We start from the raw sequence: 22,667 nt of genomic DNA, 5'->3' as shown, positions 1-22,667 counted from the left end.
AATAGAGGGCTATACGCTAGGGAAATTGTAGGCAGTTTCTAGCGTAGGTTACATGGTCGGCACAACATTGTGGGTCGAAAGGCCTGTAATGTGCTGTAGATTTCTATGTTCTAAATGCCTTCGTTAATTTGTTCAACTTCTGGCTCTGTAAGTTAGGAAATACTAGCCTCCCATTCAGAAGGGTGTCCTAGTAGCCTTCAACCCACCCTTTCTGCAACCTAAAAGTAACTCCTCTCTCGTTCCCAGTTCCGATAAAGAGTCTGTGGCCTAAAATATTAGCTCAGGTTCTCCTGACCTGTTGGAGTTTTTGCGCATCGTCTCCTTCCATTTCATCTTCCAGGAGAAAGATGCAGAAAGTTCCAGGAATGCTCAGCAAGCCAGGCAGAGCGGGTGGAGAGAGAAACCGAGTTGACACTTCAAGTCAACGACCTTACGCATGCTTGTTACAGATACCTTCCACATTATCACAGCATACCCTGTTCATATTCCAAAACTCAAGCCTGTGCAGTATTTTGTTTATACGTTCATAAAATGGATCCAAATTCCGACTGTGCCTGGTGAACATTTTTTCCACCAAAGTTTTGAAAAGCAACTCTCAGTCTGGTTTTTGATGTGTCTCCTGATTGGCAGTGTTACCTGCAGTGTGTTTCTAGGTCTGCTGGTGCAATACGTGAAACAGGGCAACTCATTGGCGGTGCTTTCCCCAGCTGGCACTTTGGCACTGCCTACTGATGACAGCCCAGCTTAGCCAATGCATTTGTCTTAGGCAAACGCTCTTTTGAATTTCCATGTAAGTGTATTCAAAGAACTTGTAGATGCTTCACGTATTGCAGACAGTATCTACCACAAGTTTCCCAGTAGATACTTGTAGCACATACTATAAAGTAGCAGGGACAGAAGAGACTCTGAAGATGCTGAAATAATGGGCCATGTTCCTCTAGTCAAATAGCACATTCTCGGCTGCAGGAGTACGTGCTGAGGGACGCACTCAAACTCGGTGCAGCCACCGCAAGGGCCCGGTGGGGAAGGACCACAGTCTAGGGTCCTTCTCCCGCGGGAGTTGAGGGGTAGGGGAGTTGGGGGTATACCCCCTGAATGTAAAAATGAAAGAATAAAGTGCCACGTGGGTGGCAAAACATTAGAACTTTGAAAATGTAAAGACAGTAATGGTACCAACTGTAAAGAATTGAAAGTCTTTGAATGGTTATTGTACATAATTATATTTTGGAATAAAGTATATTTTGTTTAATAAAAAAAAATAGTATAAAACCATAAAGCAGCTTCTAAAACTGCTGAAACACAAGCAATCAACATCGGGATAAGGAAAGTACAGGCATTTTTACAGCATGTATTAAGGGAAGTTTATAGATTTATTTACAGCATTTTCTGAGAATACTGTCATTCCAGGATTTTGATATCTCACGTGAGCTTCTCAATTTTGTCATTGGATTGGAACTGTTTATAGTGATATTAATTAGAAAACGTTTAAGCTGTTGACTGGGTATTCCATTGGGCCACATTTTAGAAAAGAATTTCACCTTTTCCAAATAAATGCTTTATTATCAGTGCCAGAAATAACATAACACCTCATAAATTCAACAGACTAACATTGACAGTAGTAATTACTACACTACTGTTTTTTAAACACACAATCCAAAGGTAATCTTCTATATTTCAAATCTCTTGTGCAATATGAGTATATGAATAATCATGATAGGCTTTAGTAGGATGTATGCATGGAAAATCAGAAGTGACATTTTTAAACAATAACTTCAATAACTAAAAGCAGGGTATAATTTCTCCTGAAGGTGGAAACGTCGCATAGATTATGTCAAAGCATTTAAGAACGTGCTCATTTTCAGTGGGGTCTTGAAATTGAATTATGTCACAGAAAGCCTTGCCTTTGTCTTATTTGGCCATTATCATCTATCTCCATTGCCTTTTTGCAGATGCTATTACTTAGATCGTTTCTACTTTAGAGGCTTTCTCAGTGAATCACCCATCGATTTTCTTGAAGTAAATTGTACTGTCCCAATGCTTTCAAAAGCTGGCTGCCTGAAGAACGACAAGCTCTCTCATAATAAAGAAAGAAAGGGAAGTTTAGTGGATGACTTTAATGCATAATCACAGGAAGTTTACAAGCAGAAAAATTAAATTAATAATTAAAATTAATAATTAACAAAAATTAAAACGGTGTGAACAACGATCCTTAATGAAGTCGATTTTCAAAATGAAGATATTGAAAGCATTTTTTCAGTGTTGCAGTGCAGCAAGAACAAGATCTTGTTTGCTATTTTGGCTACTTATCCAAATGATGTCCATAACCATTAGGCCTGTTTGAAATAACATTTGTGCAGAATTAATTAGAACAGCAACTAAAAATGGTTCTGATTGAGGTTAATAAAAAAAAAAGCTGCAGGTGGGTCTCTTTAAATACCAAGTACGTAACAGAGAAAATTATGTTATCCACAGCTGCATGAATAAGATTGATCTGATACCTAATGTGCAGGGATAATATTCATACATTTTACTTACTCTGTAGAATACTAAAGCAATACTTTAACATGTCTTCCTGGATCTCCTTCCTGCTTTTTCTACAATAGAGTTGTTGGAGTATAATTTTAAATACTCATGAGGGGAAGAAGAGAGTAGAAGCCAGGTAAAATTCTGTGATATTTGCTATGGTAATAGCATTGGGTGTAATACATCTGCTGCTTTGGGGAGGTAGATCTGCTCATGATATTTTGGCAGATGGTCAGATTTAACATTGTCCAAGACTGGGTAATGAAACAGCCAAATGAAGACCAGTGCATTCCAGTCCAGCAGAATATGTACTTTAAAAAACAGCTCATGGGCAAGGAGGAGGAACTGCTCTTCCTCACAGGTCTCTGTGCAAATCCTCTGAATGGAAACCTAGCCCACCTCCTCCAAACCCCCGACTCCTCTCCACTGACAGTTTTTACAATCCTCCCTGGTTACCTAGAATTGTCACAAGCCTCTCTCTTGGCTGCATCCTTATTCTTTCGGTTTTGTTTATCGCCAGCATGCTCTCAGTGCTTGGGCAAGAAACAGAACAACTGATGCACCATCAATAACTCTCCGAGACGTGAGGCGAGATATAGGCTTTTATTGGCTGGAAGAAAGAACAAGCAGCGATTGACCACCACACTGCATCCTGGAGACTGAGGGCAGGGCCCAGGCTCCAATTGCCTTTATACAGGGGTCTGTGGGAGGAGCCACAGGAGCAGTCAGCAGGGGGGACATGTCCAGACAGGTATATGTAGTTCACCACAACAACGTACCAAAAAGGTACTATTGCTTACTGATTTATTTAGAGATCGATCACAGCAACAGGCCCTACCAGCGCTACAAGCCCGCAATGCCCAATTATACATATGTAACTAATTAACCTATACAGTACATCCTTGGAATAGGAGCACCCACAGGAAGCCCAACCTGATCACAGGGAGAACACACAGATTCTTTACAGACAGTGGCAAAATTGAAACAGTGGTGCTGTAATAGCATTATGCTAACTGCTATGTTGCTGTTGGTTTAATTGTACCCATGCTCAGAGTTATTCGTTAGATTTTAATCAATGGTGATAATGCTTTGATTTTAATTTCCACTTGGTTGTACTGAACGCTTTCATCATGATGCAATAATATGATATCATCTAATTAACCCTTCATTTCACTCTTGCCCGATGGGGCTACTCTTTAGACATTAGTAGACTAGTTTAATATGCTCATGGATTGCTTTGCACCAAAGTAGAAGAACTTGCTTACTCTGGCTAAACATGATGAGATTATGGAATTGATCTTTCTGATGTATTGTACAATCATATGGAGTGAATAGAGTTATGATTCATCCTTCTTTGATTGCCTACTGATCTTAAAACTGAAGAGCTTAGAGATTTATTATCTGAGGGCCCTATCATTTTACCTTGAAATGAATCCCAGCACACTGATTTATTTCATTGTACTTGCCCTCACATTGAGAATTTTTCCTTCAACTCCTCTCATTTCCTCCAGATCGAAAGTGCCTATGGGCACCTCATGAGGTGAAGCTTTGCCTGCCTTTTAGTGAGACATGTGGAACAGTTTTTGTTTCAGGAACAGCCAGACCTACCTCCTAAACTCTTTCCAATATATTGGTGATGGAATAGACGATGCTTTCTGCATGCAAGCAGAGCCCGAAACTTTCCTTATTCCTGTTGCCATTTTCAACTGTCTCACCTTCACTTGATCCATTTTGACTCTTCCCTTCCCTCTCCTTCCTCTATCTCTAACTTAAGAGATTGCTGGCCACAAACGTCCATTAAAAGCCCACCAGTTCCCACAGCCTCCATTCTGTTCTCTCAGTTCCTTCATTTACGTTGATGATGAGTCCTTCTATATAATTATCTCTGAAGTATATTCCCCCTTGTGTGTCTTTCCCCTTTAATAATGGTGGACAAAGTCCTTGTGCAAACCTCATCCATTTCCCACATCTTTGATCTCCTGGTTTCTGTGACGTAACAAGCTGTGTATATCACTTTCTGCAGCTTCTTACACTCACAGGCAGAAGATGATGCATCCATTCAGGATACTTCCTGTGGTGTAGCAGTTAAAACTGGTGAGAGTCAAAGGGGACATGCCATATATCTTTGCCCTCCGGAGGAAGTGGAGGTGCTGGTAAGTTTTCTGAGCCATTAGGTCAAGCACATACTATTGTTTCCCATCAAGAAGGGTCTCCACTTCTTTCTCAATAAAAAAAAGCCAGTTCCCCTTCAGAAGTACCTCCCTCTGTCTGGCAGAACTGGTCCTCACCCTTAGCATTTTCCCCTTTGGCTCCTCCCACCTGCTTGAGAGTAGCTATGGACACTGGCATGAGTCGCAGCTATGCCTGCCTTTTCATTGGCTACGTAGAACATTCCATATTCCAAGACCTCCCCGGTAACACTCCCCAACTCTTCCTCTGCTACTGCATTGGTGTTGCTTCATACACACCTGCTGAACTCAAACCTACTGATTCCTACAAACATCTTTACTGTACCTCTTCCCAACCTGTGTCCTGTAAAAATGCCATTTCCTCTTCCCAGTTCCTTCGTCTCTGCTGCATCTCTTCCCAGAATGAGGCTTTCCTTTCCAGGGCATCAGAGATGTCCTCCTTCTTCAAAGAGTGGAGTTTTCATTCACCATTGATGTTACCCTCACCTGCATCTCCTCTATTTCCCAAACATCAGTGCTCACCCCATCTTCCTGCTGCCTTAACAGGGATAGAGTTCTAACCACCCCATTAACCTTCACACCCACACATCATCCTCTGCAATTTCTGCCATCTCCAAAGGAATCCTACCAGCAAACATACCTTTACCTTCCCCTGACTATCTGCTTTCTGCAGGGAACCATAATTACCTTGTCTATTTGCCCATCCCCACTAATCTCTCTCCCAGCACTTACCCCTACAAGCAGCCAAAGTGCCACACCTGTCTATTAACCTCTTCCCTCACCTCCATTCAGGGACCCAAACAGTCCTCCCAGGTGAGGCAACTTGTGAATTTGCTGGTGTTGTCTGTGTATCCGGTCCTCCCAAGGCTGTCTCATCTACATTGGTAAGACTCGCTGTTAATTGGGTGACCACTTCGTCAAGCAACTGTGCTTCCTCTGTCAAAAGCAGAAATTCCCTGTGGCCCAATATTTAAATTCCAATATGTCAGTCCAAAGACTCCTTTTGTGCCATAATCAGGCAAACCCTCAAGACTGAGGAGCAAAACCTTATATTCCGTCTGGGTAGCCTCCAACCTGATGGCATGAATATTGATCTCTCCTTTCAAAAAAAAAATTCCCTCCCCCTCTTCTAATTTCAACTTTGGCCTTTTATTTCTTCTCTACATGCCTATCACCTCTTCTGCTGACCCTCCTCCTTCTGTTTCTCCTGTGGTCCACTCTCCTCTTCTATTCAATTTGTTCCTCTCCACTATTTACCTTTCCCACCCACCTGGCTTCACCTACACTTTTTACTTTGTCCTCCTTCCCCTCCCCCCCACCTTTTTTATTCTGCCATCTTCTCTCTTCCTTTGCAATCCTGAAGAAGAGCCTCGGCCTAGATTGTCAACTGTTTGATCATTTCTATGGATGCTGTCTGAATCTGCTGAGTTCCTCGAGATATGTGTGTTGCTTTGGATTTCCAGCATGTGAAGAATTTCTTCTGTTCACAGATGATTGTTGACGTTCTCTCTTAGGAGGTTGAAATGATCAACTCTCTTGACCTTGACACCTTTTATGTAGCAGTTCCCCCTTACTGAAGCCAATGACCAGCTCTTTCATTGTTAGCACACCTTGTCACTAGTTTCTCAACCTGCTTCCTGTACTCTAATTCACAGTGATGTGTGAGATACGGCCCATTACTGCAGTACCATCTGCAAACCTACAGATGGAGTTCGATAGCTCACTCTTTCCCTCTGCTTGCATCAGAACTGGTCATTTCTGCCAGTGATCCTTCCATAATTTTGGCTTATCTCTCTGCATTAATGTAGATTGGTCTGCTGGGCATGCCTTTCAACCATAACAAAAAATATAAACACAATCTGCTACTAATTGCCTTGTTTTGGTCTCACTCTATTAGAAATATTCTCTTATTCTTCCCATATATCCCCACTTTCTCTGGAACTTCTATTTCCTTAGAAGTTGGCAAAAATTTGGCATGTCATCTGAAACTTTGAGAAACTTCTACAGCTGTGTAGCAGAGAGTATATTGACTGATTGCATCACAGCTTGGTATGGAAACACCAATCCCCTTGAATGGAAAAGCCTACAAAAAGTAATGGATATGGCCCAGTCCATCATGGGTAAAGCCCTCCCCTTCACTGAGCAAATCTATACAGAGCACGGTCACAGGAAAGCGGCATCCATCGTCAAGGAAACTCCCCCCCATCCACCCATCCAGGCTATGCTCTCTTCTGACTGCTGCTATCAGGAAGAAAGTACAGGAGCCTCAAGACCCACACCATCAGGTTCAGGAATGATTATTACCCCTCAACCATCAAGCTCTTGAACCAGAGGGGATAACTTCACTCACTTTCACTCACCCCATCACTGAACTGTTCCCACAACCAATGGAGTCACTTTTAAGGACCCTTTAGCTATGTTCTCTATATTTATTAAATTTGCCAATGACTCTACATTGATTGGCCTTGTCTCAAAGAATAACAAGGTGGCCTACAGGAAAGAAGTCATCTCTCTGACACAGTGATATCAAGAAAACAACCTCTCCCTCAATGTCACAAAGGAGCTGGTTGTGGACTGCAGGAGGAATGGAGACAGGCTAAACCCTATTGACATCAATGGATCTGGGGTTGAGGGGGTAAACAGCTTCGAATTCCTCGGCATCCACATCACCAAGGACATCACGTTGTCTGCGCACACCAGCTGTGTAGTGAAAAAGGCACAACAGCGCTCCTTTCACCTCAGACAGTTGAGCAAGTTTTGTATGGGCCCCCAAATCCTAAGAACTTTCTACAGTGGCACAATTGAGAGCATCCTGACTTGCTGCATCACTGCCCGGTATGGGAACTGTAACTCCCTGAATCAAAGGACTCTGCAGACAGTGGTGTGGCCAGCCCAGCACATCTGTAGTTGTGAACGTCCTATGATTTAGGACACTTACAAGGACAGGTGTGTAAAAGAGGCCTGTAGGATCATCGGGGACCCAGGCCATCCCAACCACAATCTATTCCAGCTGCTAACATCCGGGAAGCAGTGCAGCAACATAAAAGCTAGGACCAACAGGCTCCGGGACAGCTTCTTCCACCAGGCCATCAGACTGATGAACTCTCGCTGATTTGAGTGTATTTCTATGTTATGTTGACTGTTCTATTTATTATAAATTACTATGATTGCACATTTAGATGGAGACGTAACGTAAAGATTTTTACTCCTCATGTATGTGAAGAATGTAAGAAATAAAGTCAATTCAATTCAATTTATTTATTTAATATGATTATTTCTTTTTTCTCTTTATGTATTTGTGCAGTTTGTTGTCTTTTGCACATTGGCTGTTTGTTGGCCTTGTTGGGCGTGGTCTTTCATTGATCCTATTGTGTTTCTTGTGTTTACTGTGATTGCCCAAAGGAAAACAAATCTCATTGTTGTATATGGTGACGTATATATAATTTAATAATAAATTTACATTTGAACTTTGAACTGAAATCTAATTTCTTTGCTCTCCTCTTCAGTTCTGTTGAAGGGTGTCAGACCTGAAAAGTTAAATCCATTTTTCTTTCAATGAATGCTCCCTGACCAGCTGAGAGTTTTCAGCATTTTCCATTTTTATTTCAGTTTTCCTGTTATTAGAATTTACAACTGTATGTTGAAGTAAATAATTACCTGATTACAGTAGTCTCTTATAATTTTGTTGAAACAGAAGAAGCAGTGCGATGTATATAAATGTAAATGAACACTTACAAACTGAGTGCATCATGTGTTCTGACTTTTGACACCTTGTTGGTTATTAACTGCCAATTACTGCCTTCATTAAATGATGTTTTCTTGTAAGCTTGAATTCAGTAACAATGCAATAGCAAAGAGATGACGGACACCACAGAAAGACTGAGTTATACCTTCACGGACCAGATGCAAAAGCTGGCCACTTTCTTCGATATATAAAATTGCTGATCCATCAAAGAGGCAAGTTAGCCATTTATATTATTGAATTACAAGTCCATTACTGTCTGTCATTTATTAATAATAAATGTCTAATTTATGATTGCTTCCAAGATTCCCAGGTGCTTGACACAGATATCATCACTATTCAGCATAACAGAAGGTGCAAGCTAGCACGAGGAAGCCAGTCTTTTTGGGCTTTTTGGCGCTCAGTTACATCTCTGACCTTCTGTTTATTATTATTGTTATTTACAATTTGCACAACTATATCCATATATTTATATTTGTGGATGGTGTCTCCTTGAACGTGGAGCTGAAATGCTGGCAGAAATTGTCCCTGTGCTCTTGAACCGTGATGTATTGATGCCTCGAGGGCAGCCACCCAGTTAAACCTACCTGTCAAGTGTATTGGTGATCTAACTTCCTACCCCGCCTCACTCAGAGATTGAAGGGCCCCTATCATTCTTGTTCTGTGCCTCAGTTAGAATGAAGCACTGAGGGAATGAACAGTCAGAATCCACAGAGGACTTCCAAGGAGCAAGTTGCTTCAATGTCTTTCTCTGACTTCATGTCCTCCAACTTGCCATTAGCATGTTCAAGAGATGTGCAGAGAAAGCCAGAATGCACCAGGTACACGATGGTCTTGGGCGGGTACAAGTATTTATAGTAGGCATGATTTAAAATTGAATCAATCCCATGAAACGGTGGCTGGTTATACACTGACAACGAATGCTGGAACCAATAGATCAATTAGTGGAATCCAATAATAATTAGCAAAGAATAGCAAACAGTTCCTTTCTCTGTACTCATTATCTTTTTTTAAAATTTCTAAATATTCATCATATTGGCTGCCATTGCCAAATTTTCAGTAGACATGGCCTATTAAAATTCACAATATGGCAGATGATTTCATTGTCTTCACTGTCGAATTCTGTTTAAGCAACGGAACAGGTTCCGATATGAGATGTACCTAAAGTCTTTGTTGTTTCAGAGCAAACTGTCACACGGCATCTAGCAAAGCTATTTCTGCCATTTTTTTAAATTATATTTCAGTCGCAATTACTGTTCAAAGGTCTCAAAACAGTATCCAGAACAACATACCCCAAAGGACTTTGCGGCAGTTGATGAGGGTAAGATTGGGGGGGGGGGTTATAAATCCTACTGAATGAACATAAAAAAAAATACTTTTTCTCTGTGTTGGTAAATGAATGATGCATTTCATTGTCCACTTGGATCCTGAAATGCATATTGTGAAAATGGGTAAAAATGTATCAAAAGAAACACAATGTTTTTCCATTTGCAATTATGTGCTGAAAAGGGAAAGGTGCAGTTCTCATCAGGATCTCTGTGTAGAACTCAGAACTGCTATGCCACTGGCACACCAACTGCTGTGAGGTGTGTCCGAGCCCAAAGGGCTCTCCCCTTTGGAGGTGAGACTAAGCCTGCAGGACTGGGGAAAGGGTTCTGTGGGTGTGGAGTGACTGTCTATGTGTTTAAGCACCCGCTGTGCAATAATTGTGTTCCACCGGATTGATTCTTGCCCCAACTGTGATCCTAATATACTGTGAAGAGCAGGCTGATCAGAAAGCTAGAAGCCTGATAAGCACTCACAGTTGGATCCAAATTGTAGGCTAACATCAAAATAGTATCAAACATAGATAGAGAGGATAGCCAGAGGCTTTTTGCCGGAAAATAACTAATACATGGAAGGCATAATTTTATGGTGATTGGAGGAAAGTACGGGGGTTCACAGGGGTAAGCTTTCTTAACTCTGAGAGCAGTGAGTGTGTGGAACGAGCTGCCAGGTGTGGTGGTAGAGACAAGTGAATCAGGTGAATTTAAGATGCTCTTAGGCAGGCACATAGACAGTAGAAGAATAGAGGGGTACAAGGGAGGGAATGGTTAGATTGATCTCAGAGTAGGTTAAATGGCCAGCGCAGGGCCTGTAATGTGCTGTATTGTTCTGTGTTCTATGTACTACAGTAGTGTTGCCACATAGTTCCAGCGACCTGGGTCCGTCTGTGTGGAACTTTCACATTCTCCCTGTGATGGGGTGGCTTTCCTCCAGGAGCTCCAAGTTCCTCTCATATGCTAGTACTTCAGTTGGCACAGTGAGGGGCAAGAAAAGTAACTTGCAAGGAAACTAAGTGGGGTGGCGATGTAGCACCAGCAATCACCAATTGGGGTTTGATTCCCGTCGCTGTCTGTAAAGAGTTTGTACGTTCTCCCTGTGACCTCCCAACTTCCGAAGATGGAGAGTCAGGGTTAGTGCTTTGTAAGCATGCAATGCTGACACAGGAAGTGTGGTGACGCTTGTGGGCTGCCCAGCATAATCCTCACTGATTTTATTTGACGCACATGACACATTTCACTGTGTATTTCGACATATGTGTGATAAATAAAGCTAATCTGAATAGTAATGTGTGAATGTTTTGTCACCCACAATGGGACAAAGGCATCTTTCTGTATCGTGAAAAGTAGCAGAAATATGAAGAATAAATAATAGCTGTTGGAAAAGGTTGAAGTATAATAGATCAGCCTGCTAAACAATAGTTCAAGGAGTTGTATCATCCTTAAATTATGTCAGATTAAGCAAAGGCTGGGGAATAATGAGGGAAAATGAATGAGTGCTGACAAGCTGTGAGCAGAGAGCCTTTCCACAAAATGACCTGAGGAACAGCACGTCCTGGCCAACAATGAGGAATGGTAACCGAGTTGCATCCTGTCTGAGGAGCAACTCCTATCAGAAGAGGAACAAACAGTACAGGTAATAAGAATGCAAGGAAATAGGTGTGTGCCTCTCAATCCTTCAGGTTTGCTCCATCAACCAATATGATCGTGGCTGATATAGCTTCAGGAATACAAGATAACGGGAAGCCATAACCTGACATCACAGGTAGTTGGGGCTGTAAAGAAAGCTTTTTGCACATTGGACTTCATAAATCAAAATACTGAGTTCAAGAGATGGGATGTTAAGTTGAAGTTGTATATGACATTGGTGAGGAATTGTGTTCACTTCTGCCTACAGGAAAGCCATATAACCACATAACAATCACAGCACGGAAACAGGCCATCTCGGCCCTCCTAGTCCCACCTACCCGCACTCAGCCCATAACCCTCCACTCCTTTCCTGTCCATATACCTATCCAATTTTACCTTAAATGACACAACTGAACTGGCCTCTACTACTTCTACAGGAAGCTCATTCCACACAGCTATCACTCTCTGAGTAAAGAAATACCCCCTCGTGTTTCCCTTAAACTTTTGCCCCCTAACTCTCAAATCATGTCCTCTCATTTGAATCTCCCCTACTCTCAATGGAAACAGCCTATTCACGTCAACTCTATCTATCCCTCTCAAAATTTTAAATACCTCGATCAAATCCCCCCTCAACCTTCTACACTCCAACGAATAGAGACCTAACTTGTTCAACCTTTCTCTGTAACTTAAGTGCCGAAACCCAGGTAACATCCTAGTAAATCGTCTCTGCACTCTCTCTAATCTAATATATCTTTCCTATAATTCGGTGACCAGAACTGTACACAATATTCCAAATTTGGCCTTACCAATGCCTTGTACAATTTTAACATTACATCCCAACTTCTGTACTCAATGCTCTGATTTATAAAGGCCAGCATTCCAAAAGCCTTCTTCACCACCCTATCTACATGAGACTCCACCTTCAGGGAACTATGCACTGTTATTCCTAGATCTCTCTGTTCCACTGCATTCCTCAATGCCCTACCATTTACCCTGTATGTTCTATTTGGATTATTCCTGCCAAAATGTAGAACCTCACACTTCTCAGCATTAAACTCCATCTGCCAACGTTCAGCCCATTCTTCTAACCGGCATAAATCTCCCTGCAAGCTTTGAAAACCCACCTCATTATCCACAACACCTCCTACCTTAGTATCATCGGCATACTTACTAATCCAATTTACCACCCCATCATCCAGATCATTTATGTATATTACAAACAACATTGGGCCCAAAACAGATCCCTGAGGCACCCGCTAGTCACCGGCCTCCATCCCGATAAACAATTATCCACCACTACTCTCTGGCATCTCCCATCTAGCCATTGTTGAATCCATTTTATTACTCCAGCATTAATACCTAACGACTGAACTTTCTTAACTAACCTTCCATGTGGAACTTTGTCAAAGGCCTTGCTGAAGTTCATATAGACTACATCCACTGCCTTACCCTCGTCAACATTCCTCGTAACTTCTTCAAAAAATTCAATAAGGTTTGTCAAACATGACCTTCCACACACAAATCCATGCTGGCTACTCCTAATCAGATCCTGTCTATCCAGATAATTATAAATACTATCTCTAAGAATACTTTCCATTAATTTACCCACCACTGATGTCAAACTGACAGGTCTATAATTGCTAGGCTTACTTCTAGAACCCTTTTTAAACAATGGAACCACATGAGCAATACACCAATTCTCCGGCACAATCCCCGTTTCTAATGACATCTGAAAGATCTCAGTCAGAGCTCCTGCTATCTCTACACAAACTTCCCTCAAGGTCCTGGGGAATATCCTGTCAGGATCTGGAGATTTATCCACTTTTAAATTTCTTAAAAGCGCCAGTACTTCCACCTCTTTAATTGTCATAGGTTCCATAACTTCCTTACTTGTTTCCCACACCTTACACAATTCAATATCCTTCTCCTTAGTGAATACCGAAGAGAAGAAATCGTTCAAAATCTCTCCCATCTCCCTCGGCTCCACACATAGCTGACCACCCTGATTCTCTAAGGGCCCAATTTTATCCCTCACTATCCTCTTGCTTTTAATATAACTGTAGAAACCTTTTGGATTTACTTCCACCTTATTTGCCAAACCAAACTCGTATCTTCTTTTAGCTTTTCTAATTTCTTTCTTAAGATTTCTTTTACATTCTTTATATTCCTCGAGCAATTCCTTTACTCCATGCTGCCTATATCTATTGTAGACATCCCTCTTTTTCCGAACCAAGTTTCTAATATCCCTTGAAAACCATGGCGCTTTCAAACCTTTAACATTTCCTTTCAACCTAACAGGAACATAAAGATTCTGTACCCTCATAATTTCACCCTTAAATGACCTCCATTTCTCTATTACATCCTTCCCATAAAACAACTTGATCCAATCCACTCTCTCTAAATCCCTTCGCATCTCCTCAAAGTTAGCCTTTCTCCAATCAAAAATCTCAACTCTAGGTCCAGTCCTGTCTTTCTCCATAATTATATTGAAGCTAATGCTATTGTGATCACTGGACCCGAAGTGCTCCCCAACACATACATCTGTCAGCTGACCTATCGCATTCCCTAACAGGAGATCCAACACTGCCCCATCTCTAGTCGGTACTTCTATGTATTGTTGCAAAAAACTATCCTGCACACATTTCACAAACTCTAAACCATCCAGCCCTTTTACAGAATGAGCTTCCCAATCTATGTGTGGAAAATTAAAATCTCCCACAATCACCACCTTGTGTTTACTACAAATATCTGCTATCTCCTTACACATTTGCTCTTCCAACTCATGCTCCCCATTAGGTGGCCTATAATACACTCCTTTCAGTGTTACTACACCTTTCCCATTCCTCAATTCCACCCAAATAGCCTCCCTAGAGGAGCTCTCTAATCTATCCTTCCAAAGCATCGCCATAAGATTTTCTCGGACAAGCAATGCAACACCTCCTCCTCTGGCCCCTCCTACTCTATCACACCTGAAGCAACTAAATCCAGGAATATTTAGTTGCCAATCACACTCTTCCTGCAACCATGTTTCACTAATAGCTACAACATCATAATCCCAGGTATCAATCCACGCTTTAAGCTCATCCACCTTTCTTACAATGCTCCTAGCGTTAAAATAGATACATTTAAGATACTCTCCACCTCCTCCTCTCTTTTCATCCCTAACAATGCATTTAAATTTATTATCCTTTTCTCCCCTACATCTTCAGGCTGAGCGCATCCCTTCTCCATCACCTGCCTTTCCTCCCTCACACACTGTCTACTTACTTGCTCTACTGGTGAACTAACCTCCTCTCCCATAGTTTCCTCAAATTGATTCCCACCCCCCCATCTTACTAGTTTAAAGTCTGCCCTGTAGCCCTAGCAAACCTCCCCGCTAGGATATTGGTCCCCCCAGGATTCAAGTGTAACCCGTCCTTCTTGAACAGGTCACGCCTGCCCCAGAAGAGGTCCCAATGATCCAGAAACTTGAATCCCTGCCCCCTGCTCCAATCCCTCAGCCACGCATTCATCCTCCACCTAATTCCATTCCTACTCTCACTGTCGCGTGGCACAGGCAGTAATCCCGAGATTACTACCTTTGCGGTCCTTCTTCTTAACTGCCTTCCTAACTCCCTACACTCTCGTTTCAGGACCTCTTCCCCTTTCCTACCTACGTCATTGGTACCTACATGTACCACAACCTCTGGCTCCTCACCCTCCCACTTCAGGAAATCTTGGACGCGATCAGAAACGTCCCGGACCCTGGCACCAGGGAGGCAAACTACCATCTGGGACTCCCGATCACCTCCACAGAACCGCCTGTCTGAACCCCTGACTATCGAGTCCCCTATTACTATGGTCCTCTTTCCTCTATCCCTACCATTCTGCGCTACAGGGCTGACCTCTGTGCCGGAGGCCCGGCCACTGTCACTTCCTCCAGATAGGCTGTCCCCCCCAACAGTACTCAAACATGAGTACTTATTGTCAAGGGGTACAGCCACTGGGGTACTCTCTAATACCTGCCTCTAGTAGGTACTAGAGGCAGTATCTTTTCTAGTAGGAAAGATGTAAATAAGACTGAAGGAGTGCAGAGAAGATTTACAAGGATGTTGCGTGGACTTGAGGAGCTGAGTTATAAGGAGAAGTTGACTAGGTAGGTGCTTTATTTCCTAGAACATAGAAGATTGAGAGGAGATTTGACAGACGTACAGAAAATTATGAGGGGTATATATAGGGTAAATAAAAACAGGCTTTTTCCTACTGAGCATGCAACTAGAGACCATGAGTTGAGGGTGAAAGGTAAACTGTTTAAGGGGTATATGAAGGAGGTCTTCTTCAGCCAAAGGGTGGTGAGAGTGTGGAATGAGCTGCCAGTACAAGTAGTGGATGTGGGATTGATTTCAACATTTAAGAGCAATTTTTAATAGGTACATGTATGAAAGAGATATGGAGGGCTATGGTCCGAGTGTAGGTTGATGGGACTAGGCAGATTAAAGGCTCAGCAGAGTGTAGAATGGCTGAAGGGTTTCTTTCTCTTCTGTAGTGTTCTATGACTCTATGATTCTATTATTGATACATTCTACGCAGTGCTTTAAAATCTATTGTCTATTGTCTTATCTGAGTGAGATCAGGGCAGAAATCACTACATTTGTCTGGAGGTGTAAGACATTCAGTCAGTCTGCAGAAACATTGCAGTGAAAGGGGAAAGGTTTTGGATTTCAGCCTCTGGAAAGTGGACCATGCACTAGTCATATAACAGGAAGTTCTGCGGTCACTGCACACTTGTGGATGTGTGAAAACATACACCTCTTTGCCGTCATGCACCACTCAGTCCCCCCTGGGTATAACAGCGGTCATACAGCTTTCAAAATATAAATTGATTCATCTGATCAAATAGCTGTTACAGATCCTGGACCCCAGGAATTACTTACTGGGGCTTATTAGCCTCTTGTTATCTTTATAAACAGATTCCATATGACTGGCGTTTCAGTAGTGACCCTTTCTCCTCAGTGTGTACTGAATCACCACGTTAACCAGGATCAAAGTCAAGGTTGTACTTTTGACAAGTGAAAAGGATGTCATAAACATGTATATGGGAACAAGCACAATCACTTTTGGGTTAAGTCTAGTTAATTCATCTTATACAACATGTGAATATAGCAATTCTAGATTTTTTTAAACTTCTCTCACAATATTTCACAGAACAATGCAATACAATAAAAGTCACGCTTTGCTTTGCCATACAGGGGGTAGTTTTGAATTGGTGAGTCATATTCCAGCAGGAGACGCTAACCTGTTGGACATTGGCCTGCACTGGACTTTATTAAGACACATCCACAGTAATGAAACAATTGCATAAGAAGTCCATGTGTAATGAATCCCCTTGCATTATCAGTTTACTTCAAGAGGTCTGGACATTTTGTTGGTGAATTTAAAGGCAGATTGTTAACTGGGAAGTGAAATTGATCAGAGGACACATTTTATTTGTAAGTGTGGGAGGAACAGGGACATGTAGGCCATTCAGCTCAAGTCTATTCTGATCTTCATTGGGATCATGATTAACTTGCTCTTCAACTAGTTTTACCTGCCTTTGTTTCATATCAGCGGCTATCTGTACCGAGCAAAATGTTGACTTCTTTAACATCTACATGAAGTCAAATAGGAAGGAATAGAGAATGGAGACCCTTTTCAACCTTACCCACTTACACAATCTCTGCAGAGTTCTAATACTCACTTGTATTTAAAGATTTACTCACTTGCATTTTTTTCAAGCTCTTTCAGTGTTGTTCCCATTGCCGCTGGCGTCCCTCCGATTCCAGCTGTCGCTGCTGTTCCTCCTGATCCTGAGGTCCCATCCGTGCCTGACGTCCCTGCTGTTTCTGGTGCCCCTTCTAGACCCAGAGGCCATCCTGCGCCAACGGGTGCTCCTCCCGGTCCTGGTGACCCCGTCAAGCCAGCGTTCACAGTTTCTGCCGAGATGCTCAGCTTGGTGCTCGGAGCCCGCTTGGGCTTTGGAGGTGGTTGCTTGCGCACGCAGGCGTGACTTTCATCGTCGCTGCCCCCAACCGAGTGAAGTGACTGTGACCTCACTGAAAAGCCACTGGCACAAGGGTGTGGCAGACGGTCCTGAGGAGCAGGCAGTGTCATGAACCCCATTCGAAAGTGTTTGCCCATGCAGGTGCCCTCACCTCCTTTTCCTACATCTCCGCCTAGCCTGGAAGAAAATCAACAACAAACGATTACGTGCTTGGAGAGGATTCTGCATGTTGTTTCCGATCAACTTTTCATTTTATTTATTTAGTGAGACATAGCGTAGAACAGCCCACTGAGACGTGTTGCCCAGCAACCCACCTATTTAACCTTAGCTCAATCATAGGACAATTTTAATGACCAATTAACCTACTAACCGGTTCGTCTTTTGACTGTGAGAGGAAACCAGAGCACCCGAAGGAAACCCATATGGCCATGAGGAGAATGTACAAACTCCTTGCAGATGGCGTTGGAATTAATCTCCAAACTCCAGCATCCTGAGCTGTAATAGCCTTGTGCTAATGGCTCTGCTACCCTAGCAACACCAATTTACAAAACCAATTTATTACTCCCTGAAATATAACAGAATATGTATTTCAGCAAGGCATTTGACAAGGTACCCCATGGTTGAGAAAGTAAGGAGGCATGGGATCCAAGGGGACATTGCTTTGTGGATCCAGAACTGGCTTGTCCACAGAAGGCAAAGAGTGGTTGTAGACGGGTCATATTCTGCATGGAGGTTGGTCACCAGTGGAGTGCCTCAGGGATCTGTTCTGGAACCCCTTCTCTGTAATTTTTATAAATGACCTGGATAAAGAAGTGGAGGGATGGGTTAGTAAATTTGCTGATGACACAAAGGTTGGAGGTGTTGTGAATAGTGTGGAGGGCTGTCAGAGGCTACAGCGGGACATTGATAGGATGTAAAAATGGGCTGAGAAGTGGCAGATGGAGTTCAACCCAGATAAGTATGAGGTGGTTCATTTTGGTAGGTCAAATATGATGACAGAATATAATATTAATGGTAAGACTCTTGGCAGTGTGGAGGATCAGAGGGATCTTGGGGTTCGAGTCCATAGGACACTCAAAGCTGCCGCGCATGTTGCCTCTGTGGTTAAGAAGGCTTATGGTGTATTGGCCTTCATCAACCATGGGATTGAGTTCAAAAGCCGAGAAGTAATGTTACAGCTAAATAGAACCCAGGTCAGACACCACTTGGAGTACTGTGCTCAGTTCTGGTTGCCTCACTATAGGAAGGACGTGGGAACCATAGAAAGAGTGCAGAGGAGATTTACAAGGATGTTGCCTGGATTGGGGAGCATGCCTTATGAGAATAGGTTGAGTGAACTTGGCCTTTTCTCCTTGGAGCGACGGAGGATGAGAGGTGACCTGATAGAGGTGTATAAGATGATGAGAGGCATTGATCGTGTGGATAATCAGAGACTTTTTCCCAGGGCTGAAATGGCTAGCATGAAAGGACACAGTTTTAAAGTGCTTGGAAGTAGGTACAAATGAGATATCAAGGCTAAGTTTTTACTCAGAGAGTGGTGAGTGTGTGGAATGGGCTGCCAGCGACGATGGTGGAGGCGGGTATGATAGAGTCTTTTAAGAGACTCCTGGATAGGTACAAGGAGCTGAGAAAAATAGAGGGTTATGGGTAACCCTAGGTAATTTCACAGGTAAGGACATGTTCAGCACAGCATTGTGGGCCAAAGGGCTTGTATTGTGCTGTAGGTTTTCTATGTTTCTATGTTTTCCTAACACATTCACAATGTTGTTGATGCTTCCTCCTTTCTCGAAGCTGCATGGCCTGCTGAACAGTGCCAGGAATTTCTGTTTTTCTTCTGATTTGCAACAATTGTAGTAATTTGCTTTGGAATTTGTTTGTTTTTTTGAAACACACAAAATGTGGGCGGAATTCAACAATTCAGGCATCATCTTTGGAGTGAAATCAACAGTTGGCATTTCAGAACATAAATGTCTATCAGGACTGGAAAGGAGCTGAAGCCAGACTAGAATTGATGGTGTGAGGAACAGGAGGTGTCAGGTGAGTCTAGGTGAGGGGGTAAAAGGTGGGTGGGGAAGGCCCCCACCTGGACTCTCCTTTCACCTCCTGTCCTTCCCTCCGTCATATTTAGTCTGGCTTCAGCTCCTTTCCAGTCCTGACGAAACATCCTGGCCTGACTTGCCAAATGTTTATTCCTCTCCATAGATACTGCCTGACCTGCTGAGTTCCTCTGGCATTTGTTTGTATCGCTCAATATTTCCAGCATCTGCAGAATCTTTGTTTTTGTACTCTCTTCCTTTCTGAGAGATTTAGGAAGAGCAGTGCCTATTCACCACAATGTAAAAGGATGAGAGCTGACCTCACTTCAATTTATTATATTGTGCATTGATTGACTTGTCCCAAGGCTCTTCCCTCAGGACAGGAAGTCCAGAAACAAGGATCCTATTCTCAGTCAGGGGTTTAATGCTAAAATGAGGAGAAACTGTTTTAATCAGTGGACCTTTGACCCACTACATCGAAGAGGGCTGTGGCTCCTCAGTCAGTGATACTCAAGGCTGAAAGTGGTAGAGTTTGGATGCTGAAGGACAAAGAATACGGGAACTGGGCAGGAACACGAGCAAGCACATGTGAGCAGTCATGTGGCATCTTTCTGCTGTGTTTTTGTATTGCCAGAACAATTTTGCTCTTTTCAAACTAATGTTCATCAAGATCTGCTATTACTTTCAATGCAACAAGCAAGACAAAGTTATCAAAGCACCTGAGCTTAAAAATAATGAGAATAGTTTATGAATCACAGCTAACTCATTGTGTCATGATCTTCCAGTCTTTTATCACTTCCTTGCCAGTGAAACAGACAAAGGAACCTATTAAGACAAGAGATGATTGTTTTCATTGATGTGCTGAGCTATGGCCACAACTCTCTGCAGTTTCCAGGGGTCATGTGCAGAACAACTGCTGTATCAAGTTGTGATGCAACTGCATGAGAAGCTTACTATGTTGCCTCAATACCCGTGCTGCATTGCCCGATGACTCAATGACAGGGGTTCCCAACCTTTTAAATGCCATGGACCAGTAACATTAAGCAATGGGTCTGTGGACCACAGATTGTGAACTTCTGCTCTGTGAGGAAAATGGTGGATTGAGTACAGGTAGAGGGAAAGAGAACTGTTTACCTTTTTTGAAGAACCCAGACAATCAACTTTGGAACTAGCACCATGCACAAAATGCTGGAGGAACTCAGCAAGTCAGGTAGCATCTATGAACAGGAATAAACAGTTGACATTTTGGGCTGAGTGCCTTCATCGGGACCTTTTCTATAGGAACCTGAAGGCTTCCATTTCATATATTCTGATGAAAGGAAATCCTGGCAGCTTCCATCAGTGCTATAAGATCATCCACTTTGGAATTTCATAGAATCATAGAGCAAATCAGCACAGATACAGGCCCTTTGGCACATTGAGTCCATGCTAACCAGGTGCCCATTCCTCTGAGCCCTGCCTCTCTATGTACCTATCCAAATGCCTCTTAAAAGATTCTGTTATACCTGCCTCAACCACTTTGTCTGTCAGCTTGTTCCATATACTCACCACCCTCTGTGTTAAAAAGGCATCCCTCAGGTGCTTTCCTGTTACCCTAAATCTACATTCCCCAGCTTTGGAAACCGCTACCTGGGCATAAGACTGTTACGGTCCACCCTATCCTTCATCATTTTAAACAATTCTATAAGTTCACCCTTCATTCTCATATATTCCATGAAATAAAGACCTACTCTGGCCAGCCTCTCCCTATAAATCAGGCCCTCTAGTCCTGACAACATCCTCAACAATTTTCTCTGTGCTTTTGCCAGTTTAATCACTTATTTTCTGTAACAGGGTGACTAAAACAATAGAGAGTGCTCCGAGCATGGCCTCATGAACACCTTATACAACTGCGTCAAGACAAAAACCCTGGAATCACACCGTGACACTGTCCCACCTGTGAACCACATCATACACAATAAAAAGCCACGCTCTGGCAGGGTGCTGGAGCCACACTCCATGTTGGGGTCAGGGTTATTTGTTGAAAGAGAGCTGGATTGTCAGAGGAGGCACTACTGAAGGCCTCTTGGGTGGGTTATATCTTATGATCATATTTTGAAGGAGAGCAGGGTGTTATTCCCTTTGGAACAAAAACAGAAAATGCTGAAAATACGCAGCAGGTCAGGCTGCGTCTGCGAGGAGGAGAAGCAGAGTCAATGTTTCACCTCGGAGAGGCTTCATCAGAATTAGAGTTATTGGCTCTGTCCTGGTCTGAACATCCCTCAACAAAAATCACAAAAGCGGATCATTGCTGTCCACGGGAGCTTGCCATGTGTTTCCTACGTTACGAAAGTAATGTCACATCATAAAAGGCAGCAGTGCCTGTAGCAACTGAGGTGTGCTCAAAAAGGAAGGGAATGGTGCTATCAAAATGTCTTCCCCTTTTCCTCATTTCTGTGCTCTACCTAGGTGACGGTTAGCACCCAGACAGTGAGGTTGAGAACTTGGCTGTGAGTCTTCTGCTGACACCGTTGAAAGTAATTTCTATCATTATGTCATCAAGACAGAATGTAACAGCAATAAATTATGTTTGTGTGAGTGTACAAAGTAAAGCAGCCACAGGAGACTGATAAATTACCTAGCATGTGGTGCCGTTTATCTGTTTTGCAGTGCGTGTTATTGCTCTGTGCTCTCTATGTGACTGTAATTCATCACCTAATTATGGTCCGTTTCCTAAATAGCCGATGTCAAAACATGTCCAGCATGCCTATTGGATATTCAAAGTTTTCTGCAAACTAAACCTGGATATGCCAATCAAATACAATTTATTAATTACGCTCCTGGAGCTCAACTACCTCAGAATTTCAAACCTTTCAAAAGACTGGGTAGATGTGTCAGTAGCAGATTCTATTGGCATACGTCTTACATAGGTCTCAGCCCTGTGCTTTGCCCCACTGTCTCTCTATTGACTATGAAGTCTATAAGCCTGCAGATCAGTACCAGGGGTGAGTGAACGTAAGTCATAGCCTCTTGAAATTGGACCAATATGTGAATTTCTTCATTGAGGAATGGGTGGTTTCCAAAGTCTCATTTAATGAAGTATGAAATATGTAAAATATTTAGAAATTTGGGACGGGAAACAAGCAATCCACTCCAAGGCAGACAGAGTGCACCATTCAAATTATAATGTAGTTGGTGGCATGGATGGGTGCAATTCCTGTTGGGTTC

The 22,667-nt window shown here is 42.7% G+C and overlaps 1 protein-coding gene across 4 annotated transcripts in view; it reads right to left on the bottom strand.

Moving 5' to 3' along the window:
- The window catches only part of nyap2a (neuronal tyrosine-phosphorylated phosphoinositide-3-kinase adaptor 2a), a 206,021-nt gene that overhangs the window by 93,354 nt on the left and 90,000 nt on the right, over positions 1-22,667 (bottom strand). For all 4 annotated transcript variants that reach the window (XM_073041419.1, XM_073041418.1, XM_073041420.1 and 1 more), the window contains exon 3: positions 17,144-17,601. In XM_073041419.1, coding sequence (XP_072897520.1) covers positions 17,144-17,601 — 458 coding nt within the window. The remainder of the gene's footprint in view (positions 1-17,143; positions 17,602-22,667) is intronic.

Source organism: Hemitrygon akajei, chromosome 3 (assembly GCF_048418815.1).
Source record: "Hemitrygon akajei chromosome 3, sHemAka1.3, whole genome shotgun sequence".
Taxonomy (NCBI): Eukaryota; Metazoa; Chordata; class Chondrichthyes; order Myliobatiformes; family Dasyatidae; genus Hemitrygon; species Hemitrygon akajei.
This window is presented reverse-complemented; position numbering and strand designations above follow the sequence as displayed.